Source organism: Protopterus annectens, chromosome 13.part0 (assembly GCF_019279795.1).
Source record: "Protopterus annectens isolate FY-2018-M chromosome 13.part0, PAN1.0, whole genome shotgun sequence".
In the NCBI taxonomy this organism is placed as follows: domain Eukaryota; kingdom Metazoa; phylum Chordata; order Ceratodontiformes; family Protopteridae; genus Protopterus; species Protopterus annectens.
This window is the reverse complement of record NC_056747.1, coordinates 620568782-620596622: the sequence shown is the minus strand read 5'-3', so window position 1 is coordinate 620596622 and position 27841 is coordinate 620568782. Positions and strand designations below refer to the sequence as shown.

Below are 27841 nucleotides of genomic sequence, written 5' to 3'. Positions count from 1 at the left end.
AATACATCTACTGTTCTAACCAGCTTGATTCACCATGGTTTTATAGTATTTACAAATCTGCACTGTCGCTTGCATATCACATATTGTACTTTTCCAGTTTCGTAGTATTTTCGGATGTTCATGCTCACATTACTGTACTTTGTCATGCGCATTCTACAGGAAGGTGGATATTGTAAGCTGTTAGCCATACATTGCTATATCTGTGGTGTGCCGCAACACCATAGTGGTTGTTACTAACTTCAGTGGGTCATCTTGTAGTGGTCTAAGGTGACAGAGCTGCACACTTCTAACTGTGTTGTATACTAAATGTCCACATTATAGACAGTTCTGTCATGGTAATGACATATTTAAAGAGATAGCTTTGTAATACTTGTATTGCAGGTATGGCATTGGTACACTATAATTCCACATATGGGGTTTGTTTGCCTTAGACAAGGCCCTTGCACTAGTGCACTGTGCTCTTGGCATTCTAATGTGTCATTGTTGTTGTTGTTGCTGTTGTTGGTCTTTCGGCTTTTCCCAGTTAGGGGTTGCCACAGCAGAACTCTGGTCCGCTAATGATTGGCAGGTGGTTTTTATGGTGTCAAGTTGCCAACCCGATGCTCAACCTTCAACGAAGGCATGCCTATTCAATGCATGTCTTTCGAACACCCACTTGACCGTGGGGAGGACATGCAGACTCCACACAGAAGGCACTCCCAACCCAAGCCGAGAATCGAATGGAAGAACCTCTTGCTGTGAGGCAAAAACGGGCATCCTAATGTGTCATAATATTATATAGTTAGCTGTACTGCATGGTATGTTTGGTATAGCATTATGCTTGGCTATAAAGAATTAACAGCATTGTCCTATATTCATGATATGATAAGCTGTCATTGTATTGTACAGGGCCATTGCCTGAACTATTTAACAATGCTGTGCCTTATCTGTATTCATTGTATACAAAAGTAGAGTATTACTCAGAACCGTGTGTATTTTCTCATCAGTGCCATACTTCCCAGTTTCACAGATGCACAGTTCTAGCATTTTTTGCCTTACCAGTAGTATTTAAAGTGCAGAGTTGAATGCAGTTAAGGATGGTATAAATAGATGGAATTGTTACATTTGTTTGTGGTCTACTACTGCATATTACAGCGTTGTCACATTTAAGTGCACTGAGCCATACCGCCTAAATAATCAGTAACAAAATTTCATCTTTATGCAGGTGATCTGCCATGCCATTTGATGCTGGATGAAGAGTGTCAGATTGACAAAGTGTGCAGGGTGTGTATGTGGTATAAAAAAGCTGGCATAACTGTTGCATGTTATTGCCATGTATCATAACTGGGTTATTTACATCATCTTACATGCTCACCGCTAAATGCATTCTTTCTTGACAGTTTTTAATTGGGGTGACACAGCTGTACAGCTGACTGTAATGTGCTAATATGCCCCCTAGATACTGCAGGTTTGAATTTATGCAGTTTTACCTTTATGGTGCCATGCTACTTACATACTTGTGACACACCTGAGCATTTTATATACTGTTAAGATTTTCATGCACTGTGGCTCCATATTGCTTTAGTGTGTTGCACATGTTCTATGACACACTGCAGGATGTCACACATTTTATTGTGATATTTTGGCAGCTGCACATTAATTACACTATGCCTTTTGTCCACTGTGATTCACTTAGCTATTGTTGTACTGACCAAAGGCACATTATAGTGCCACAGCTATCCAGTCTAAACTGCCCTGTACCATGCTGAACATGCATCAGATGGGTTTCATAGCTACAGTCAGTTAACAGTGCTGTACCACAGTGGGGCATGGATGTATACAGTTAACAACATTGTGCAGTGCACAAGTTACACACCACTTTTACAATTATACATAGTTAAGTGTTCTAAGCTATACTCATGGCATTACAGAACAAAACAGTTGTGTATCTGTATAGAAGTTTCACTGTACTGATGTCACACACATTTCAACCTATATATGCTGTGGCTATGATATGGTTGTGTAGCACTGGTACACACTAATAACTGTACTTTGTTATTTGACTGTCCTAACCTGGGATGGCACAGCTGCACTAACTATAAATGGATACTAAGAGAATCAAATCCATGGCTGTTGAATAAAGTCTGCTTAACAATTCATAGTCTGCTGGATTGCTAGACATAAGAGCAACTGCTGGAGTTCTGTTGTTACATGCTGTGTTATAATGTGTCCATAGTGCATGTGGGTCATTATAGGGTCACTATTCAAATCATGCCGATACAGTCTGGCAGTCATTACATGTTTTCTTGATGCCATTTTATTACATAATAGGTCTTTTCAGATGAGCGGTAACTATATGTGAGCAAGTGACTAGCTAGATAAGTTTTGGACAGGATATTGAAATTCTGACAGCATTTTTTGCTTACTTTAAAATAGTCTGAGGAAATGATTTTGTCCACGCCGTTATTAGTAAGATTTATGAAGATATGTATAAAATGAGCAAGTATTACATGCATGTGCATTTTTTTTTTACTTTTGTCAGAAAGAAGGTATGGGGTGTATATTAAAGCCTTGCTGTTGACTTGCTTAGTATTTTAAATGTGTGAACTAATGTTGGTATCCAAGTATAGGAAATGACTCCATCATAAACTGATTTTCAAAGTTAGACATTTCCGGGATGAATGCTGCCTTCAGGTTCGGACATTCTCACTCCAGCCACTCCTGCTATACTCAGCATTGTGCTCTGTCTGGAATTCACACTCTCCTATTAGCACTATAGCTGATGTCCAATCAATAAAACTAATCACAGTGTAATTTAGTTTTGTCAGACCTAATTAGCTCAAACTCTGATTGATTTTTTGCCCTCTGGCTGATGTAATACTGCAATACAATCTTGACCTTAGGCAAGGATGCTGCTTGGAAAACAGGTAGCTGTTAGACATGGAAGCTCCAGGTCTGACTGCTTGCTAAGATACTGTAGGCATTTGATTTGCTAGAGGTTTTCTTAGTCTGCAGAACTAAGCATGTTCTGCGGCTTATACCTTGTTAACCTCTGTAGTATCACTGAAACAAATGTTTCTATAAACATATATTTTAAAATCATTAGGCTGTGATAAATATTCAGCATCACTTTTTATTGATGGAATTTTGCACTTAGATTGATTTTTGTATTGGATTACCGTCTCAGTCTCTGCTTTTTTTCATGACATTTATACATTTATTTACCTGACAACTAAGTCGGTAAGCTTATCACATTTTCTTGGCTCTTATAAAATGGTACACAGACACACAAACTGTCATCACCAATAAAAAATTTAGAAACAATATCGATATTAATTTACAAATAAATTCAAAATGAACTACGTTTGATGTAGACTACAGGAAAGCATAACAAAATACAAACTGTAGATGTACAACTGAAGAATGATTGATTTATTAATTTTAACCGGGATAGTCAGTCTCATCCAAAATAAACCAATTTCAGCCATAGCATAGATAATTATAGATCACAGAAACAAAGCCAGCAGACAGTAAAGCATTAATTCAAAATTATGACAACTACAAATACTAGTAGAATAAAAATACTGCATTCATTAGCAGTCCGAACAAAATATAAAAAAAAAAACATGCTTCATGTTAGTATGCATACATAGTGCATGGAGTGCCACAATTACACTCCAAAGTAGGGGAAAAGATAGGCTTGTTAAACATCTGTCTGACATCAGAAAGGTGCATAACAAATTTTATAGTGCATGGAGTGCAGTGATAATGCTCTGATATTCTGAAAAAGACAAATCAGAAGAGTGGCAGGAAGTTGCTAAATATGCTATTTAGACTTTTTCTTTAAATCAAAATAAATATTTAACAGTATCATGTCCTCTGGGATACTACAGGTTTAAAGCTGTGAAGTACTTTCCACCTTCCTACTCTTTCCTGGTGGCCACTGTCTGTGTGGCAGCAGTAAGTGTTATGGCTTTACAAGCCCTAAAATGCTTAGTATTACTACATTTTTCCTCTAGCTTTGTAATACATGCAGCAGGTAAAGCTCTGTGTTCTTCAAATAATTATGATTGGGTCTCTCCAGTCAAACATAACCCAGGTTGTGATGTGTTCTCAGTACCGATGTCAAGAAATTTACCCCTCAGTCTTCACTCTCATCATGAATTTCTTGATATCCATACCTCAAACAAGTCTGAATGACTGAAAATCAAAAACACCAAAAACTCAAAATATCAAACACATTTTTAATGCAGCTCCCCTGCACCATCAAGCCTCCTGCTAATTATATATACCAACTCCAAGACTGTGCAACAATGGAGAAGGGGCAAATTCCCATTTTCAATATTCTGAGTTTTATATATTTTGTTTTTCATTATTTTGAACTTTGGATCTTATGGCACATACCCCTCAAGCACATAAAATCCTGGTTATATTCAAAGACCTGATCATAATTCATTGTATTGTTCTTAACTAAGAATGTTTCTTAACTAGAATCATGAAATGCTTTTGTTTCAGAAATGCTACTTCCTTAAACAATCACACTGTGATATTTTGAGAAGGACTAGTAAACAGGGAGCATACTCTTAGGTAATCTCTGAAGAAGAGCAAAGAAAGAGGAAGAAAGGAGGGAGAAGCAGTCATGGGAAAATCTTTACCAAATGGAAGCTAAGATTAAAGAGAAGGACAAGACTACAGTGTACAGTTAAAGTTAAATAAAGCAGTAAAGGGTATATTAAATTAAAACAGGTAGAAACACCACTGAATCAGCACAGAGTACCATGAATAGAACATATGGCTAAGAGTTTTCAGTATATAAGGTACTGGGAGCAGATAATTAGAGGGAAATACAATGGGAAGATGCCAAGAATTCATTTGGACTGCAAGCTAGAGATCGCCTTTCCTATCAAATAATCAGACTATTATACAGGAATAGGGGATCCTAAGTGAAATACCAGCACTTGTAGAGTTTAGTAGAATCCAGAACTGATGCTTCTGCTGAAAAAAGGTAAATTAGTTGAGCATATAAAATATTGCATGATAATTATATGAATCAATGAGATAAAGTGAGAAAGGATTGGAAAGAGAGATTGGATAATTAGTTCATAAAGAAACAATGGGAGGATAGATGTATGGTTCTCAAATATGCAGCAAAGTATATCAGATAAATCATTTTTGCCTGGAAGTGTTTGCATACGTATTTTTATACTCCAAGCAGATTCCAAAGAATTTTTCCTCCGGTAAATTGCAAATGTTGGAGGTGTGATGAGGAAGAAAGAGGTAATTGGGAACATATGATTTGGGAGTGTAATGAGTTAAATTCCCTGCAGAATACTCTGGCAGAAATACTGGGTGTACAAATTGGTTTAACTAATAAAATTATTTTTTGAGTTGGGATACAGAATCAAAATTGCCTAGACATAAGGCCTTGCTGAGTTTAATTCTGGTAGCTGCCAAAAAAGCAACTACTAGAAAATGGAAATCAAAGTCTAAACCAACCATACCAGAATTAGTGAATATAGTAACAGGGATAAAAAACTCAAAGTTGGATCTTTAGAAAAGGGTAGAATTACATAGAAAATGGAAATTGTGGGAACAATGCATACAGAATTATGTTTTGGAGGAGGAATGAGCTTTAAGGGAAGGCAGAAATTTAATGAGTTATGTAATGTCCAATTGACAATGGCTGTTTAGAAAATTATATGTGATGTATAATGTTTGCAACCAAAGATATATCAGTATGGTTTGCTTTCATTTATATAAATGTATGATTGCCTTTGTCATAAGTGATAATTTAATGAAGAGATTTTGTGTTTAAAAAAAAAAAAAAGACTTTCTCAGTATTTGCAAGTTCAAGTTGCTTAAGCTGGGCTTTGTAGTTGCAAGCAGCGAAGGCAGGAATAAATACGAAAAGTTTTGATCTAAAGTCATTTAGATCAGCAGCATTACTGATATGTGCTAGAAGCTCTGCTGGAAAACATTTCATAAAGCTCAGCTTCTTTGGTCTGGAATTGGGATAAGCTGAAAATAATAAGGGAGAAAGACCAAAATCTGGACAATTCTGAAACAGAACAGATTTTACAACAATATGTGTTGCAGGAAGAATAAGAAGTATGAAACCCTGATGTCTGACCAACTGACGGACTGCAGTCCTCTCAACAAATTACTTGAAAATCAAAACTTTTTATGTGTGACAGGGCAAAAATATGAGGCAAAATTCAAGGCCAACTGAGATGGGTGGTGGGATCCAGAAATACAAAAACATGGACACGGTCTTTCACTTTATAGGCAGGAATATTCAGGATAACATTCTTTTTTCAAGTCTGATGCTGTAGTGCTCTTCTCTAGATATAAGCTTGTAATTCAGAGGGTGGAAGCACTCCAAAGAGTGAGGAGCACAGTTGAAGGCACAGTGCAAGAGATCTGTCTTTCTTTAATAAGGAGCCAGTCAAAGTGATGCTCCCTCCTTGGGAATAAGAACTTGTACATTTTTGGAAGGAAATTGCAGACCATGTAGTTCCAGATGGAATGACTGCAAGGATACATAATAAGGTGCTGAGTTCACCTAAGAAAAATCCTGTTGCATAGACATATATCACATAGCTGTAAATATCAGTAATGTTTATTTAACCTGTGGCATTAACTATATTTACATCTAGCTTTTGTAGTTAGGCTTTTAGTCCATTTTTAAAGCATCATCATTGAACAGCATGGCTAAATGAGGTGGAAAACTTTTCCAGAGCCTTTGGCACCACCATAGTAAATGTTCTTTCCCCATGTTAATTTGCTTTTTATCTTGGAATTACTTTGCCTTAATCCTGAGTCACAGATGTGCCCTGAAAAAGTGGATTTATCCCAAAGCCATGCCCATATCTTTCTCTCTCTCTAGATATATATGTACTTTGCCTGCTCTGCTGAAAACGAATGGATGTTTTGCTTGTTTTCTTTAAAGATTTCTCCTTCCACCCTTAGAACTAGCTAATGCTTCTGCCTGCTTTAAATGTATATACAGGAATCCCCTCACAAGAATTCGAGCTCAACGCCATCACTGCCTAACTGTTACGTGGTTGTTGCTAAGCAGTTGTTTTAGTTTACCTCCTCTCCTGACACATTCTATCTCTGTAGGAAGGAGGTGATGAATTACTTTGGGGCCTCCACAGCAGCCATGTCTCACAGTTCTAATTCTGCTTTTTGATTTACGATTCTCTAATGCAGACTTTATTGCTAGATCATCCCATATTTAGTATGTTAGGAGGTGATATAGTTCACCCTTCTTCCATCTGAGAAGTCACAGACATATGTGCATTTTCAGCCAGTATGTGGACAATATAAACGTGAGCTCAACTTTCTGTGGGGTTACCTGTGATCCTCTGCAAGAAGCAGGCAACTATTTCAGGACAAGTCTCCTAAGACTGCACTGAAACTACTACTTCCTGGTATACTAATATGCAAAACATTTCTGCTTTATTTAGCTACTTAAGATATATGTCTTCATTTTCCTCAGAGATGTAAGTTGATTTCAGGGCTGCCAGTTTTATTACTTCAGAGGTGTACCTAGCCAGCCTAAATCAAGTCACATATTTTTTTTCTTAGTTCTGCTTCTGTGCTGTTACTGCACACTGACATCTGTGCAGTTTGTGAATACCTTTTATACTTTGATGTTTTTCTTTGCCTTGTTCCTTGCATGTTCTGTTGTCATCAGGCAAAAGTTCATATTTTAACGAAATACCAATAATTTTAGCACAATAAATAGACAAGAGGTGCAAGGGATGAAAAGAGGATTTGTGTGGTTTTATGAGCAGACAGAAAATGCCTACTTAGATTTTCATGAAAGTACAACAAAATAATGCATCTAGGAAACCAACATGGAGAATTGACAATATAAATTGGTAACAACAGGAAAAGTGGTGAAGAAACATGTCAAATAAATAAGGTATGTGAGGAAAACAATAAAGACTTCTTTAGAGAACATTGTATTCAGAAGTCATAGCAAGCAGTTGTTTTATCTGTTTGATCAGTTAGTTTGACTACATTTGAAGGATTTTGTGCAGATCAAAAGCCTCCACATCCACAGGGATGTACCTCTGAGACAATAAAACTGTTTAAGATAAAAACGGTGCAGTTTATTCTTCCAAAGCTGTATGAATAAATAAACTAAAGAAACTAATTGTGTACATCTTTGATTGTGTATAGCTTTGAATAATTGTGGGGGGGAAAGAACATGAAATGAACTTACACTACCTAAAAGAGAGCACAAGTATTTAAGAAAGCAGTGCATTTTGGGGAAAAAAACATGCATTCAAGAAAAAAGGAGAACAAATTTAGAAAATAATGAATGGTTTTGAACCAGTTAGAAGAACATTTCAGAGGCAGAAGTAAATGCATGAAGCAGCATAGTTGAGAATGTGGCTTCAAAAAAAGTGCAAAATACATGGAAAGACAAAAGGCAATTATTGTGAAAAGGTGAGGGGGTGAGTGGGATGAGGGTTACCTAGGACATGCAGTTTGGTTAATAAAACTGGTAGGTTAGGTCAGTTAAGTGCTCCTTAGCTGCCATGAAAATCTGTGTTTCTGTGCTTTATCCCCTGATGTGGCAAGCTATGGCTACATACCTATATCAGATATCTTTGTAGCTCCCTTTATAATAACTTCTGATATAAGACTCATCACTTTCTTTCCAATGGATGACAGCCAAATGGAAGTCATTTTGGCAGGAGGGAATGTTTATCTTTCCCTAGTTCCAAATGAGATCTAATCTATATGCAAATAATCTAAGGCCAGAAGTATGAAAGAAGCAGAAGATGGTAGAACCAGGTGTTTTGGGGACTCTGTAGGAAAACCAAAGAACTGAGGCAAAAACTGTTAGCGCAACAGAAAAAAGTAAGTAATTACCTGTCACAGCAGGCTTCATTAGAAGCTGGTGTTATCGGAGTCAAACATCATTTTACACCATCATTCAGGTATTTTAATCTGCTCCACAACACTGAAAGTGAGAAGCAGTGCAGAACAGAAAAAGCAACAGATATTATAAGGTATATTACAATACAGTATCGATATGCTATCACATATGAATTTTCAGGTCCTTCTGATAAAAATATCCATAAAATAAAGAAGGCTTAATAATATCCATACAGCTATGTTTAGATTTTTACACACACACACACACACACACACACACACACACACACACACACACACACACACACACACACACACACTAAGGTTTTATATAATCTCTGATTTTCACTAATGCTTATTAAAAGGCAATGCCTGCCCAATTTTAACTCTTCTGCTGTCTCCAAAAACATGATGAGCTTACAGAATAAGTAATGTGTAATTAGCATTGCACTGTCAATAAGTTTAGTAAGGGATTTGATCTGGGTGGAAAGACATTTTTGTAAATGAAATAATTATTTTCTGTTGTAATCACATCATCTTCTTTCTTTTATTAAGGGTCTGAAGCCAATGGACCATAACGGCCTTGCTGATCCATATGTCAAGTTGCACTTACTTCCTGGAGCTAGCAAGGTGAGTTTCCTTATTGAAATGTTTACTATTTTCTCGCATTTGTTTTTTTGTCTATTTGAAACCCATGTTATTTTGTATATTTAAATCTATATGCATGTTTTAGATTTGTAATCATGCTGGCCTTGGAAAGAATCATGTTGAAGGTTTTTCAGAAGTACACAGAATTGGTATTAAACAAGGCAGGGTACACAGACATAACATATGTGCTCTCCAGCTAGTTACTAAGATGTTACTGCAAACGACTTCTCAAAAAAGACTCATGTTCATTTACAACTTCTCTAAATCTGCTATACATCAAAGCAGATCTTTTAAAACATATTATCTCAACATTTTTTATGGGGATTTCACCTCTTATACTCCTGATGTGTGGGCTCTGCAGTTGCACCCTTGTTCTTCTGAATGTACAAACTCCATGGTTAGACCAACTTGAAGGCGATATATTTAGAGATATTGTAGGTGTGGATTCTAGTGTGCTTAAACCTGAAATTCATATGAGCATTCAGCTTTGAGCAAGTGATACATGAATGGTTAGCTAGTGACCACATTCAGTAAAATCTTAATAAAAGGGTCTTTTGGGAAGCTCTACCCCTTACAAACACCAGTTTATTCTATTAACTTCAATCTGTGAATTTTAGCAGAAAACACAAGTATCACTGTCAGTGATTTGGGCGTCAGTGAATCACAGCAATGAAAATATTTTCTGAGAATTGTTGTCTATACATCAGCTGCATGCCTGTCCTGTTACTGTTTTACAGATCTAGATGTGTAATGCAGTCCCTAAACTTAATGATGCTTGGAGTACTACCGTGTGAACAACCATTCTTAAACATGCATAGTCCTTTAACTGTAAATGCAATTTCAGGCCTTTATAACCAGGAAGATAATTTTATAAGAAGTAAAATATGGAACTCAGAATCTTAGTTGCACATTTGCAGAGAAATCCATAAGAATATATAGAAGCCAATAGAAGAAGACATTTGATGTATAAAGTGTTAACTAGTCTTTATGCAGATGTGGCTACACTTGTGTAATTTCTTCCCTCTGATCCTAGCATGCTTGAACAACTTCATTAATCCACACCATGTCAGTGCCTCTAGTAATGTATCCCAATAACACCTTCTCTGTGAAGTAATGCATCTTTCTAAGGGAATGAATCATCTAGCAGTAATCACAAAAATGTGATCCTTTGCTCATTGATGTCAGGCATGTATCAAACAGTTTTTGTGAGCCATCTAGTGTCTTCGGGCAGGAGGCTAATGCCAATCTTCTGCTGAAGCTCCACCTCTGTGAGTCAGTATAAACTACATTTGTACAACATCGCTGAGCACAGTCTTCAGTTCTTCTGTCAGTCGAAAACCATTGGTGGTCTGATTGAGTTTTCTGTCATGAATACTTTTTTTAGCCATCTTATTTTTACCCAGTTTGCTGTTGAGAAGTATTCCAAACTCTTATTAATTCTTCCTTAACAAAAGAAAATAAAACTTTCTGGATTAGTGAGTGTGGAATGGTTTGTAATGACTTTCCTTTTAGTCAGTAAACGTTTCTGATCAAATGATTCAACTGCACATAAATACTTCTAGTCTGAATGTCTTTGTCTTGATTCTACATGCTATATTGATAATTGTGAGCACTATAAACTGACAAATCTCAAAGATTACATACTATGTCTAATTATTCACACACCGAATGAGTTTAATAGATTAACTTATCATGTAAAAAAAAAATCACATTCCTTAAAGATCTATAGATTTAGGATGTGTTCAGTACCTATGAACCTATAATATAAAGAAGTACTAAGAAAAATGCTGACAAGAAAGAAGCAGAAAAGGATTAATAAAAACAAAACATGTCTTTTTCAAGTTATGTTCATAGGTTCATAGGTTCATAGTTAGGTACTAGGCTATCGGCCCAAGGGCCTACATAAGCCTAGCCAACAAGGTTCCCTGGCTTACACCACCCAAGAAAGTTTTTTCCTGTGCCACTGTCAAGCAGAGACACAGAAGTGATCCCCGGGGTATATTTCCTATTTCCCATCCACTCATCAAGATTTTTCTTGAAGAGTGCTAATGAAGAACTTTGCTTGACATAGATGGGTAGCCTGTTCCAGAGTATGGGAAGTCTCTGGGACAGGAATCTATCCCTCCAGCATGTCCCATTTATTGTGGTGACAAGGTTTAGGTCCCTAGATCGTGTAGCTCAGAGGGATTGGGATTTCTTTAGGTGTAGCATGTCCAACAGCTCTGGGTTTGACATAGCTTTATATGTTAGGCAGAGATCACCTCAGAGTAGGCGATATGCTACGGAGTAAAGCTGGAGTTTTTTGAGGCGGTCAGTGTAGGGCATTTGTTTGAGGCCAGTAATCCTCTTTGTGAGGTACTTCTGTGGCCTTTCCAGCTGCTGCAGATGTCTTGTGAGGTACATTCCAAAAGGGGCGTTGTACTCTATAATGGGTCTAATGAGTGTCGAGTAGAGGGGAACAATGACCTCTTTTTTCCTGGATGAGAACCCTTTTATGATGAGGTGTGCCATGTAGAAGGACTTCCTGACTACTGCGGTGATGTGACTATCAAACAAGAGACTACTGTCCACCTGGGTCCCAAGGTCTCTTATCACACATTCGGTGTTAAGTAGATTGCTGCCTATGTGGTAGTTCATGGGTACAGAGTTTTTACCAAAGGGGATGACACTGCACTTTTTGGCATTGAGCTTGAGGCCATGGCTCTGACACCAGGTATCTGTCTCATTGAGGCCCTTCTGTAGGATGCCCACGTCATTTGGGAACTCGACTATGTCTCCTAGTTTGCAGTCATCTGCGAACTTCATTAGCCAGAGGCCTTCTGTGTTAGCCTGTACTTCAGAGAAGTAGATACCAAACAGGAGAGGTCCCAGGACAAAACCCTGTGGTACTCCACTTGTCACTGCTTTGAGGTCAGATTTGGAGTCTGCAACTTTTACAGTGTGGGTTCTGTCAGTGAGCCAGTAGACAACCCATCTTGTGACATAGAGATTTATACCTAGTTTAGTGAGTTTAGCTATAATTCCAGAATGGGGGAAGGTGTCGAAAGCCTTGGCGAGGTCAAGATAGGCTGTGTGAACCACCTTACCCTCATCTACGGCTTTGGTGACTGCCTCAAAGAAGTTGATCAGGTTCAGGAGGCATGATCTGCCTTTCACAAACCTGAACTGGGTGGGATCCAGAGTTTGGAGGTTACCAATGTCTTTGTTTATGAGTTCCATGATGATACGTTCCATGGCCTTGCAGACCAGGCTCATCAGGCTAATAGGTCGGTAGTTCCCAGGATCAGTGGTGGCTCCCCCTTTGTGGAGTGGGATAACTGTTGCTGTGTGGCATTCAGTGGGCACAAAACCTGATGCAAGGCTATCATTGAACATGGTGCTTAAGAGGGGGAGCCAGTTCATTCTAAAGTTTGTGTAAAACACAGCCTGGGATGTTGTTCTGTCCCATAAATGCTGTGTTTTTGGCTTTAGAGAGTGCAGCGTTTACCTGCATAGTTGTAATTACAGGGACTCTGCATTCTTCCTGTATAGATATGGGCCCTTTAGGGGGTGAGGGCAGGGTTAAGGTTAGCACTGAACCTATCTGCCAGGATGTTGGCAGTATCAGTTGGTTCTGTAATTTTCGTGCTTTTGTGCTGTAACTCAGAGCAGATCTGGGTGTTGCCATGGAGATTCTTGACATAGCTATAGAATGCTTTGTGGTTGTCCTTAGAATTAGTGGCGATTTTGTTTTCGTAGCTAGCTTTCGAGGATCTTATAAGGGATCTCAGCTTCTTACTAAGGCTGACCAGTGAGCTCCTCCACTCATGGGATTTTACTCTCTTTTGCAACAGTTTCTTCCTTCTGTTGTACAGTTTGTTTATGGCAGGGGACCACTAGATTGGCTTCCTTTTTTTTGGAGGATAGCGTCTTGGTTCTGTTTGGGATAGCATGATCCATGCACTCCTGTAAGTGCTTATAGAATGCATTTGTGTAAGATTCAGCAGTTGTAACTGTATTGTCCATCTGCATGGGTGTCATGAAGTTCACCACTTCTGTCTTAAGTAGCATGAAGGTGGCTTTGGAGAAATGTTTTACCGTGGTTTCCTTAATGGGGGATGGGGTCGGGATGTGGATATCAAGGGTGATTAGCTTATGGTCAGATCGGACCAACAAGGAGTTGACTTCAGGTGTAGAACACCTGTCACTCATGTTGGTAATGACTAGGTTTAGGATACAGTTGCCCCTGGTGGGGGTGTGGATAAGTTGATCCAGGGCATTGGAGTTTATGAATTCCAGAAAGCATTGAGCCAAGCAGTTGGTATACAAGTAGTTTTCCCAGTTAATGGTGGGGTAGTTGAAGTCGCCCATTATTAGGGTGTTTGGTTGAACACTAATATTTTCCAGTACATCAAAAAAAGAGGAGTGGGAATCCTGGGACATGGTGGGGGATCTGTAGCAAGCTACAATTTGGATTGCAGTTTTGCCCAGAGTTAGTTGCACTTGGATAATCTCGGATGCATTATGCTGAGCAACTAGCCTGGAGGTGTGGATATCCTTAATGAATATGGACACACCTCTGCCATTGGTGTTACGGTCCAGGTTACATGGCCGAAAAGTGTGGTATGAGTTATAGCCTGGTAGTGCAGGGGTGCTCTCAGGAGCCTTGAACCAGGTCTCAGTCATTGCACAGATATCGATGTTCTCCATTTTTAGGAGTGCCTCGAGCGAGTGCATTTTGAGATTTAGACTTCTAGCATTGAATAGCATTACCCTCAGTTTTTGCTTGCCTGTTCCTATTACGGTGGTGAATTTGTTATTTGCACCTTGCCTAAAAAGGCACTATAGGGGCAGCAAGAGCCTTAGGCAGTATCCGGAATTCCAGGGGCGACAGGTGCAGGCCATCTGTGGCAAAGCATCATGGTCTGTCGACCATGTCATCCCAAGCAGACAGATACTGGATCCTCTTAGAATGACACCAGAAGCTTAGCCAATTGTTGAAGTCAATCATTTTGTCCTTGTACTGCAGTATCATTCGGGATGATGGCAGAATGCTACTCATGTCTAGGGTCATACCTGCCTGGGCTACAAGATTGGAGAGCTCTTCCATGTCTCTTTTCATGTAGTCCAGGGAGGTACGTCTTAGGTCATTCACACCAACATGGACAATGACAGAGTCATATTTGTACTTGTTGTCTAGTGACCTGAGTGCATGGATTATGTGGCGGATCCTGGCACCCGACAGGCAGCTGACAGTAATCTTCTCCTTGTTTAACCTGGTGAGTGGGACATCAGTGTGCCTAACTATAGAGTCACCTATGACTAGTGTGTTGGGTACGTTGTTTTGCCTTATTGGCTGTGGTTGAGTGGCACACTGAGTCTGTGGGCTATGTGTCATTTGGGTTGTGTTGGGGAATGGAGGTTGCTTGCATTTCTGCTTTGGAGGTCTCTGTTGCTTAGACAGATTATTATTGAGAGCCTCCATGAATGTTTTTGTGTTACTATGTATGGATGTTGGTGGTGTAGATTTAGTGAGACTAATTGATGAGTGTGGTGTGATGCAAATGTTTACCTTCTCCTCATGACTGTCAAGTTCAGTCTTGGTTGGAGAGAGCTTTACCTCCAGTTTGGCTAGATAAGTGCATCTCTCACAGGTTGTAGTGTCGGGTGGTAGGAGGAGAGGATTGTCTGTGTACATGAGGCAATTTCTACGTTGCCTCAAGATGCCCAGATTCATCCGATAGACAAGAGAGAACACTGGGAGCTGACCCTTGGACACGTCTGAATAAAAAAACTATTTCCCTCTAGATGAGTGAGGAAAGTGAGTACAAGAGCTGTTTTTCTCTAAGCAAGTGAGAAAAGTAAGTACAAAAACTGTTTTCCTCTAGGTAATGAGGAAGACTGAGTGCTATAGTAATTAGTAGCTTAGTTCATGCTTACAAATTCTGAACAAGTGCTGAGCATGAAAAAGCAAATTTAAGTGCTAAAACTAAGAATCTGTATCTGCACTAGAAGAGTTACAGGACAGAAACAAGTGCAAATGCAGGCTTTCACATCAGAAAGTTGAGAGAGATGGAAGAGATTGCCCAAACCTCAAATAACTACAATTTCTGAGCCAGAACCACTCTTTATGCGGTAGACAGGTTACTTAGTGCTTAACACTCCCACTGATAAGCTAGAAAGCTTCCCTCCAACACAGAAAGGCTTGGGGGGCTCAGAAGCTTGCATACAGTCCTGGATACAGCAAATCTGTATCTGGAACACTAGTAACAGGAAAGGTAGGAAACAGGCTTACAGTTTTTTTTTTTTACAGAAAAGTAGCAAAAACAGTAGTAAAAACAATTCACATGCAGTGCAAGCTAGCACACTTGAGTATGTAGCAATATTAGACCAAACACAGTTTAAAGAATGCAATTAAATTAAAAAGGACTAAAAGCAAGTGCAGAAAGAGTTTATTAGGTAGAATGTGGTAAAGAGATGGGACTGGGGGAGTGTCCCAGATCAAATCTACAGTGGGGTGGGCAACTGCAAAAGCCATCAAATTTAAACTACAAACCAAAACTAGGGAGTGTTAGTGGAACAAAACTGTTTCAACAAAGATCTAAGCAGCAACAACTAACAGTACAAACTCTAAAACCAGAAAAATATACTTAGTTCTGTATATTTGCAAATCAGTCTCTCAAAACAGGGCGACAACAGTTTCAACAGAGATCTAAGCAACAATTAACAAACTCTATAACCAAAAAAATATAATCAGCTCTGTATATTTGCAGATAGTATGGAAGGCAGTCTCTCAGAACACAGGTTCCAGCAAGTAAATGCAGGCTGTTACTTACAGGTCAAATTTTATGCAAGTGATACTTGAATTAGATAACACACAAGCTGTGAAAACCAGTTATACCAACTGAAGACACGGAAGAAAATAGAGGTGGGGTAGGGTAGGGAGGGGAAAACAGTTTCAACAGAGATCTAAGCAGCAACAACTAACAGTACAAACTCTAAAACCAGAAAAATATACTCAGTTCTGTATATTTGCAGATCAGTCTCTCAGAACAGGGCGACAACAGTTTCAACAGAGATCTAAGCAACAATTAACAAACTCTATAACCAAAAAAAATATACTCAGCTCTGTATATTTGCAGATAGTCTGGAAGGCAGTCTCTCAGAACACAGGTTCCAGCAATTAAATTTCTGTTTCTAAAGTTGCTCACTTTTGAATATCCCCACATTAGGGATAGATAATGCAGCCTGTTGATGAGGTAGGGAAAAAAGCCATTGTCAGCATGAATTAGAAGAGAATAAGAAAAAAATTCCCCTTCACTGACAGAAGTCTTAGAAAAACTTGTTACACAAATGGAACTCATTAGTATTAGAATAATTTCCCCAGATCATCCTCAAAAGAATATGCCCAGATGTATGCAATGTGTTATAAAATTTTCACTGATTTAAAATTGTAGCTGCTACCTTCACCAGTAAATTCATTCTAACTGCAGAGACCATTGCATGTACTGGTATCAGTCTACTTACAGGGGCTGAGTTATCACTACTGTGCTAAAGAATATTTCAGGGGGACTCAGAAAGTGGCCCAGACCAACCTTCCTCCCCAAATACCTGTCTGCAGAGGTGGATGCCAGCCAATGTTCTCCTATATAGTTGTTTTCCACCCTCTTCTCAGATCCTCTTCAGTCTGTCTTCCTTCACTGCAATCTTATCTTCAAAAAAGAAAAAAAGATCTTAATCTTCATGCGTTCCTCAGAAACAGAATAATTGTATAAGGAGCACCTTGTCATCTTCAGGACTGGGTACAGATTATGATGTTGATTAGCACTAGCATCATTCAGTGTTACCCTCCATAGGATGTTACTTTAGGGGAGAAAGTTTGAAGAAAGGAATTTATGAATGAAGTACTAAAGATTTATCTTCTTTTCAGAAAAAAATATATGCAAATTAAATTAAAGAACTGTAACCTTAGTCAAGTCCTCCATTACTAGAACCTTTTTTCAAAACATACCAACAGGTATTTATAAAAATCCTGTCATACAGCTACCTGCTTCAAAGAAAGCCAATGGACTTTACTGAGCTCTAACTCATAAGATTTATTTAGAAATCTGAAATGAAGTTAGATTTTCCAGCAATAACTTTAAATCACAGCTAGTACCATAATAGACTACAACTCTTGCCATGATATCATCAAACAAGTATGCTTGGGTAGGGCAGAGATCCAGCACTCTTTGTTTGTCACATTTTGTCAGTTGGTAGAGGAATCATGGGTGTCAGTATTTGCCCTTATAATTACTCAGCTATATTGGAAAAAAACATTGATACCCTCTGTACACTACAAACAATAGAGCAGAGATCCCTGCCGCAAGCAGGCATTGTGGAAGTTAAAAGATTAGACAATGAAGAAATCTCACTTAAAAGACCCCTTCATAATCTACGACCCCTTCATAATCTACTGCTGGAAAAAAATAACATTCTTTGATATTGTACCTGCCTGCTGGAATCACCTACCACTGAACACGAGAAAGGAGCAAGCTTTTCTAATCTTCATAAAAATGAAATAAAATGAAGGAGCAACTATTTTGTGAAATGAAGTACAAATGTTTCAGAGATTATTGCTGGTAGTATTTCAAATTAAAAGTTTCACTGCAGCATTTCTGTGACATCATATTATTAACTGTTCAACTGTCTTTTAAACTTCTGCATTTGTATAACTAGATAACTAACATGTCATTTGAATATTTTGCTTTGTATTGTATTAGTATTATGTTATTTCTACATCTATATGTGATATTTTTCTGGCTGAAAAGAGCCAACTTACACAGTTAACAAACAAATACAAAATAAAGATTTCACCTGACTCCCCAACAGACATCTTTTTATCAAGTTAATGATTCAGATATTGAAATAAAAAATAAAACACCATAGAAATATAAACGAATAAATTGAAGAAAGTTATAGCTTGAAGCCAAAACAGAAACTGAAAAGTGAGCTCTTGTACAATTCCAAATATTTTAGATGATGTACTTTGCGGGTTCAGCTTTCTTTTCTGTTAAATTACACAGTTCAGCTTTGTTTGCATGTCCTTCAAAGGAGCCCTTCAGATCATGTAATTAGGCTTTCTTAAAAGGTGTCATTCTTTCTCCTCTATAACATTTTATTGTTATGATGGAGAAACTTTGATTAGTTCCTTCTGCACTAGCAAGCTCAGCAGACTTTCAGGAATTGTCTTAGAAAATTCAATTTTTATGTGTCATTGACTTCACCTAGAGAAGCATGGCCAGCCTTACACTTAGACAGCCCAGGCAGTCACCAAGGTGCTGTTTGTTTATGGGTGCTTTTCCACTATTTATTTTCTTAAAGCAAAGAAACATTACATTTGTATACTTTAAGAAAATACATACATACATATTTATTTATATATATATATATATATATATATATATATATATATATATATATATATATATAAATGTCCTACAATACCCTTGTTAGAAGCCAAAAGCAGCTGCAGCATCCTAGACGGGGGGTGCTGTACACCTGGCTATCCTTGGCCTCCTGTTCCATCATGCCCATGTTCTACTGAAACAATAAGTCAGGTAGATCATGAGCAGGATGGAGCAGAATGCCACCTTAATTAAAAGTGAATAGGTATGGTAGTCTAAGGAATGAATATCCGTGGTATGAAGATAAACTATTCTATTGGCATTAGTGTAAGGGAATTTTTTTCAGTGCTGGTGCTACCAGGCATCAAGACAAGGTGGGCAGCTTTTGTGGACTGAGCTATCCGTAGCTCTGAACTGTCCCTGATTTTGCAGCCTGTCCCTCATTTTGATTTATATTTTTACCCTAGCTCTTGTAAAATTTTTGATATTCTTCTAAATCCCTAAGGATTGCTGTTAGTCAAAAATGCAAGACATACTTTCTTCAGAAAATACATGCTGATGCAAAACCTGTTATTAACTTCTAAATGAATTAAACTAATATTTACAAAAATGCTAGGGCATCTATGAAGGAATATGACTAACTACTGCTGCTATTTGCTTGCTTTTTTATTCATATATTTTCTGTCATTTTTTTTTCATTCAACTTTTATCACCCCATCACATATTTTTTATCACCTCTCTTAACCATTCATTTAGTTTATGGCAAAAATATATTTTGTTTTCATCTTTATGCAGGTTTTTATAAAAGTTATGTCCTAGTCCACCTGGACCTGGTTTTGATTTTCTCTCCCATATTATTTCTTGTAATTCTTTTACCTTCCTTTCTTTTTCTAATTCCTTTTCTACGTCATCTTTTATTTTTATAACTTTCCGTACTTCATTTTGTGCATCTTCCTTTTTCTACATCTCATGAATAAAATCCTCAACTGTCTTCATAATTTCATTGGTATTATATAATAACCCCCTTTTTCATTATAAATTGCAGCTGCTTTTCCTTATTTTATTCTGTATTAAGGTTATTTTCTGTTATTTTTCTTTGATATTTCAAGTTTGATTATGTTAAATAAATAAAAAAATGTGAGAATGGTATTGTAAAGAATGCATATATTGCATATAATGAGAAGTTGTGTAAATAGTGCAAATAAGGACAATATTTGTATAGAATGAATATGATATAAATAATGTGAAAGACGTAAATAAAACAACCCCTACTTTTTTGATTAGTACCATAAGATTTTTATATATTTACCTGATCTAGTACAAATTCAGGCAGATGGGACCTCGTTTTAATGCCTCATCTGAAGGGCAGCAAATTCACAAGTACAGCACCCTCCTTATGTTGTACTGCTGTGTCAGTATTAGAAAATGAATTTAAATTTGTGGTATAGAACTAATACTCACAGCTACTGTATTTCCAGTACTAAAGAGAAATGAACTACCTGTTGTGCCACTGCTTTGCAGTAAATTGATGTGATTTGTGGGAAGCCATTTTGAATTATTTAATGTGTGACTACTATTTGTGTTCAAAAAGCCAAGCTGTACTACACGGCCTTCATTTTTTATCACAATCAGATGTCTCAAGTGTACACAGAAGTAGCTACAGCTGCTGTGTTGGAGTGGGAGCACGTTGTTGATTAAACTGACGACCCTCTTGATTGTTCAGTTTAAACAGCTACTAATCTCACTTTGCAAGGTTTGAAGACTTGTGTGTGTTTGTTAGAAGTAATATAGAATAAATTTATTATTATTATTATTATTATTATTATTATTATTTCTGCCTCACTCAGATATCTGTCATGTACACAGTAAAGTGGCCTCAGTTGATAGATACAGAAGCTATATGTAGATAATGATCCCCAAACCCTCAGCTTAATTCGTTTTTTCCTCTGCAGTTATTACAGAGCAGTCTTGGTCAATTGGAATGTGAAAGGATTTAGAAGAAACTGAAGAACAAGACAAAATATGAGAAACAGTAAAAAAAGTAATCCGGATGGTATGAGAAGGGCATGTTGTGGCGACTGGGGCACCAAGGGACGTGGCAGGTGTCATGGGGATGTTTTTCTAAGGCACCATAAGCCCTCCCCTACCCATAAGAACCTCAGAGTTACAATACTTCATATGTGATTAACTTTACATGATCTTTCATGAGACAGAGTCTTCCTAAAATAAAAATTCTCCATATCTAAGATAGGTCACAGAAAAGAGTCTTTATATCAGGAACTCTGTTTCCTAGACAGGAAAACAAATTAGATGTTGCATACCCTAGATGTGCAAAGACAGTTGACAGGCTCAAGTCTGTTAGTGAAATCCAAGCAGTTATTTGCATGTTTTGCACTTTTGCACTGCAGACTAAGTCTACTTGTTACAAGCAAACTTTATTCAAATGGTTTGTGTTAGTGCATGTCTTTTTACTATACTAAATGTGGTAGCAGCTCTAGATTATCTGGTTAGACCTCAGTCCACTTTGGTAGCAGTGTATTGCAGGCTTTATTTGAATATATTTCTCCAGAATATTTCTGATGTAGTAACCTTGCAAAGAATTCTCATTTTTGTCAAGAATTACAGATTAAATGTTGCTTATCTAATCAATTCTGTCTTGGTTTGTGATTGATTGTGCAGTTACCTGGTAAGAGAAGTTTTATTTACATTTATATTTTATTTTTTACCACTGTTTTTCACTGCTTGTAGGAAGAAAGGGATAACTTGTAGATAAGAAGAATTAATTTGATTTATATTTTGTTGTTTTACCTTTAATTTTCACTGTTTGTTGATAGAAAGGGATATGTTTTAGACAGGCTAATTTTAGCCATCCCAAGAGGCCTAGTCAGCTATAAATTCACACATACTACAGCCAGGATAGTCCCTGTGGAATTGCTATTTAACTGTAGCCTCCAAACAGGCTTTGTGCCTCATAAATGGAGAACAGCAACAGTCAGCCCACTATACAAAGGTGAGCCATCTACAGACCTTGGAAACTACAGACTCATAAGTCTCATTAGTCTTATATGCAATGCCATGGAAAGAAGTATTATGGAAATGGTTAATAATCATATAGTAAACCTCCAGACACTGGACACAACTTGGTTAGTTTCATCAAGGGCAGGTAATGCCTACTGAACCTGATGGACTTCTTTGAGAGGGTCAACAAAGCAATGGATGAGGGCAGAATGGTTCACACTGCCTGCCTTGACCTGGCAAAGGCATTTTACACAATACCCCATTCAGGCATTGTTCACAAACTCAACAGGTTAGTTACAAACCCAAATGCCACCCAGTGGATAGCCAGCTGGCTCACAGACCGGACCCAGGAAGTTAGAATTGGGGAGTTCATCTCTAGAAATAGGCCAGTCACAAGTGGAGTCCCTCAGGGATCGGTCCTTGGACCTTTCCTTTTTGGCATATACTTCTCAGAAGTCAATCCAATTTCAATGGTCTCTGGCTGACTACATTTGCCGATGATTGCAAACTAGGAGCTGTCATTGAATCCCACACTGACACACATATTATCAGGAAGGGCTGACACAGCCAAACAACTGGTGTCAGAGCCATGGACTAAAACTAAATGCTAAGAAATGCATAACAGTATCCTTCGGGAAGTCATCTACTCCTGGTAACTATCATATTTACAACACACCATTTAGAGTTGACCTAGTAGTCAGGTACTTAGGGACACACACAGACAGTAATCTATCCTTTGGCCACCATGTGTCAGTAGTGAGGAAATCATTCTATGTTGCGCAACTTATAAACAAAGGTATGGCATCTAGGTCCAAGGAAATCATTGTTCCACTGGATTTGGCATTCATCAGACCTGTCATTGAGTACAATTCCCCCTTCAGTATGTACCTAACTAGGCATGTCCAACAAATGGAATTTCCACAGAGGTTCCTCACTAAAACAATACAGGGCATAAGTAAAATGTCCTATGCAGACCACCTCAAAGCCCTATCTCTGTATTCTGTCTCCTACAGGCTATTGAGGGGAGATCTATGCCTGCAATACAGGGCATTGTTAAAGCCTAATCTGATGGACCTCCTGCACATCCATAAAACAAACAGCACCAGAATGACCCATTCAAAAGACTTAAACCTTGCCTGTGATATAAATAGGACCTGCTGGAGAGACAGGTATGTATCCCAGAGACTGCCCCATCTCTGAAACAGGCTGTCCACTAGAGGAGAGAATATATCAACATTTATATGACATTGACAGGACAAATGTGAAAATACCTTGTTTAAACATGTTAAAGTAAATGTCACACATTTTTTAAGTTTTCTGCACTTGACAGCATAAAGGACACAGCTTGGGGGGGGGGGCTTGGAAAGATATATTGGAATGGAAAGAACTAAGATGGCAACTTAAGTTTGACTCTGTGAATGGCTATGAGTTAAAATGACATGGTTTCCATAGGAAGTGTGTTGCTCCTTAAATCATCTTTATTTTTGTAATTATGTTTTGTGCTTTTATGGACACTTATTATGGAAACAACTGTTTTGTTATATTGACAGGCTAGAAGGGCATTAATGCCAATGATTAACCTATGTGTATTATGCATGTATTTCAAGACAGTGGAGTTTTGACACAGCTGTGCTTCAGTATTTGCTTTAGCATCCTCATGTCTCTTAAGACAAGCCTATAAAATGTTGGGTACTCTAGCAAATACTGTTAAGACTGCTGCAGTACTTCTGCTTGAAATAAAATAATAACAGCTGAGGAGTGTGATGATAGGAGGTACTGCCAGCCATGCCAGGAGAGGTAGAGCAGTGGATGTGTAAGATATGCCAGCTCAGCTAGCTGGAATTTTGTAAAGCATCATATGTCATTTGTATATCAAACTGATTTGTACAGATGCTTGCATTGGAAATGTATTTGTAAAGCTGCTTGTGTTAAAATGTAGCAGTGTGCCCTGATGGAAAGCAAAGAAATGTACATGCATTATTGTAACTTTTTAAATCTATATATTGTAACAGGGGATATTGGAAGAGAAGAGGTTAATCTCAGTCCAGCCAACTTTAAAATATATCCAAAATTAAATTACTTTATGGGTTAAAGCCATAAAGATGTTACCCCACATTTTGAATAGAGCCAGAGCCGCAATGTCTGTCCTAGAGAATAGTTTGTAGCTCCTATAGGAAGACTGGAATGGTTTTATTGTTTTATGACTTCCACTGATGGTCTAGTGTGTATTGTAGCACATAGGCACTAAACCCTGGTAACTTCTAGTGATGGGGGGTAGTGCAGGAAACATGTCAGATGATCATATGTGTATGATGTTATTCTGTAAGCCAGAAATAATACTTAGATATTAGTAGGAGATTGCTTTCAGTATTCTGTATTCTGTCATGGATCTGACAAGGACCCTCACCCACATCATCTTGCCTTGCTCTATTCAGTAAGCAGGAACAGTAATTCTTTAGATTAGTCAGGAATAGTTAAGTATTGTTTTTCTATAATTGTGTGAATCTTTCCAGCTGTAATATTTTTTAATATTTCCTGTGATTGAAACGCTGGTGTTTACTGTAAATAGATATTTAGTATTTTCTTTTTTATTATTATTTATTATTAAATATATACATAACTTTCCATTTTGGCTGGTCCTTTTTCAGAAAATATTTAAGCTTTGAGAGTATTTGCATATATTTATTTGGTGATAACTGTTGCCACTCTTGAAGCCTGGCTGTTTGGTCAACATTACCATTTGTATTGATATTAAGTTTACACAGTATAATTGGATACACTTTCAAGAGCCTTATAGTAACTGACCGGTGGCAGTGAATCTATAGTCTGGGCAAAGTTAGTAGAGTGGGAAATCTGTGACAGCTTTTCCCAGGTGTGTGTGTGTTTGTGAAAATTAAATCTCAAAGAGAGAGAGTGTGTGTGTGTGTGTGTGTGTGTGTGTGTGTGTGTGTGTGTGTGTGTGTGTGTGTGTGTGTGTGTGTGTGTGTGTGTGTGTGTGAGACAGCTACTTGGAGCAGGGACACAAAGCACTGGTTTCACAGAGAGGGTGCTGGAGGACTTGGCTTGGACACTTGATTGAGGACATAACTCTGCAGCTCTGCCAGTGGGGGACCTGGGGAGAGACAGAGAGAAACCCAGACCCTGGGGTGCATGTGTTCCCTGTGTGGTCTTAAGGGAAATTGTGCTTGATGCAGAGAGGTCTTCATCTGGAAATACAAGTGTATCTATTTATATTCCAAGTGAACATCCCTCTCCAGTGTCAGTGGATTCAGGCTCCTTCATTACTAGCCCAGAGTGAGAACGTCACAAGGACCACTCGCCTTAACAGCAGATCACTAATAAAAGAGACTTAATGTAATAAGGGAATATCTCCACCTTCTCCTAATTAACCTGGACAAGGCCATCGATTTATATGCACAGTCTGGGTTCTGTCTGATGTGTCTAACAGCAATGTTCACCTTCTGGTGTTAGTACATATTTTATAGAATTTACATTCTCATTGGCCACAATCACACCTTGTTCTTAAAATAAGTTTCTCTGACTGAAGCACTTCCTTGGTTATTTAGTGGCACCTGTCCCCCCTCTTCATAACAGAGATACTAAAAAATGCTATCATATAGTTATATTCAAATAAGCAATATAAGGAAGATGCCAACGTTTCAGAAGCTTGGGACAGACAACATGTTGTGCATTGCGATACTCCATAGTGCTGGGAGGTTAGTGACTATGAAAGACATCTTTGAATGGTACAATAAGCCAGTGTTTTAATGATTGCTGCAACACTGCCTTTATTTGCATATTTATCATTTATTGAATTATCACTTGTGTCATAGGCTTACATTTATATAAAGGAAAACAAACCATATTAGCAGTTCACATTTATAAACATTATATAGTGCATACTTTGGTTCTATACAATATAATCAATCCAGCATTACATAAATTGGTCAATTCCTGCCTTTATGTTAAACCTCATTCCTCATCCAAAACATTTTTCTGTATGTATTGTTGCCACAATTTGCATTTTTTCTGTGTAATTTCTCCTACCCTTTTCTAAAGATCTGACTTCCTGTTCTTTTATCTCTTTTGCAATATTCACTACTTCAAGTACAGTTGGTTTAGACTTTGATTTCCATTTTCTAGCTGTTTTTTGGCAGCCACCAGAATTAAATTTAATAAAGGTCTTACTATGTCTAGACAGTTTAGATCCTGTGTGTAAGCTCAAAAAATAATTTCCTTAGTTACACTCATTTGCTCACCCAGTATTCCCAACAGAGGACTTTGTATGGAATTTTTAAAGTCTGCCAATGCATTAGACTCTGAAAGCACATGCTCCCAGATACCTTTTTCTTCCTCATCACATCTCCAAGATTTGCAATCTATCTGAGGAAAACTTCTTTGGAGTCAGTTTGGGGTATAAAAGTTCCTATGCAAAAACGTCCAAGCAAAAAACCTAAATCTTCTAGACTTTGTTGCATATTTGGGAGCCATACATATGTCTCTCCATTGTTTCCTTATGAATTGCTTATCTAATCTGGCTTCCCAATCTCTTCTGACCTCCTCTGATTGATTCCTATAGGCATTATACAATATTTTATATGTCCTACTAATTATTCCATTTTTAACAGCAGCTTATTTTCTAGATTCAACTAAAAACACAACCAGTGCAGGTCTTTCACTTCGGAATCCCTTTATCCATTTATCTTTGCCTATACTCTGTGTAAGATCAGATATCATTTAAATGTGCAATGTCCAGAAATGCAGCCATATTAAAGCAGGCCTTCACTGTGTGCATACAGTTTCAGCACTTTCAATCAGTGAAAATAACCTTGAGTCAAGAATACTGACTGAATAGTGCAGTGGTGCAGTGATAGCATTGTCAACTCACACCAAGAAGTACTCTGGTTCGATTGTCGGCTGGAGTGCCTTCTGTGTGGAGTCTGCATTTCCTCCCTGCATTCATGCAGGTTTCCTCTGGGTGCTCCATTTTCCTCCCACTTTACAAAGACATGCATCTGGAGCATTTCTCCCTGGGCCTCCCCTGAAAATTGGCTTTGTTCCAAATCAGACTTGCATGGTAAACAAATGTAAAATAAATAAATAAATACTGATAAGAACAGAATGTGCAGTACATTGAGAATAAACCGATCTTACAAGGCTTTTGAACCAAGACTAAAGAGGCATGTAGACATTTACAGGGTTTTGGTATTATTAGAAAATACTTCAGACACAGTCAGTTAAGTTATTTTGGACTGATATGCAGAAAGTCATTGCAGTACAGACATTGCAGTATGAGTACAGAAGTCAGATCAAACATCCAGCATTCCAAAATATTACTTATACTATTCAGGAGGAAAGGAATATGAAGATTATGCAGACTGTTTCAGTTTATCAGCACTGTTATTGGAGACTTATTGGAGACAGTATTTGGATATTTTTAACCAAACTACAACATTTGCAGACTTTACTGTAAAAGGTACAAGAAGACTTGGCACATAAGAAAAGACTGGCACCTGTTCAGCACAGTTTGGGTAGTTTGAGACATTCATTCCAGTCTCTTCTAGTGAAATCCAGCTCATACCAGTATTCTACAGTCATATCAATTCTTGCACTCTGCTATCAATCCATGATATGGAAGACAGTCTCTAGAATGCAGTCCAAATTACTTTTTTGTCTCCTCCCATTCTGTTACCTTTCCCACTCAAATTACTTGTTTGCTATACCTTGGTTCCCTTGCCAGCTTCCTCCAATAAAATCCAGCCCCCTCATGCCAATTCCCTGTATCCCTAATTACAGTAATCCCTTTTAGCAGAATCTGCTTTCTCCATTTATATGTTGATTTAGTTCCTAGTATACTTTCTGCTACTTTATGAATATAATTTTCTGAACGACTGTTATTCTCCTTAAGAATCTGCATGCAAAATCCCACTCTCTCC

The 27841-nt window shown here is 37.9% G+C and overlaps 1 protein-coding gene across 1 annotated transcript in view; it reads left to right on the top strand.

Annotated features, from left to right (window-relative positions):
- DOC2B (double C2 domain beta) overlaps positions 1 to 27841 on the top strand; it is a 2257420-nt gene that overhangs the window by 857579 nt on the left and 1372000 nt on the right. Inside the window, exon 3 of the mRNA XM_044054285.1 lies at positions 9430 to 9504. Within this exon, the coding sequence (XP_043910220.1) occupies positions 9430 to 9504 (75 nt within the window). The remainder of the gene's footprint in view (positions 1 to 9429; positions 9505 to 27841) is intronic.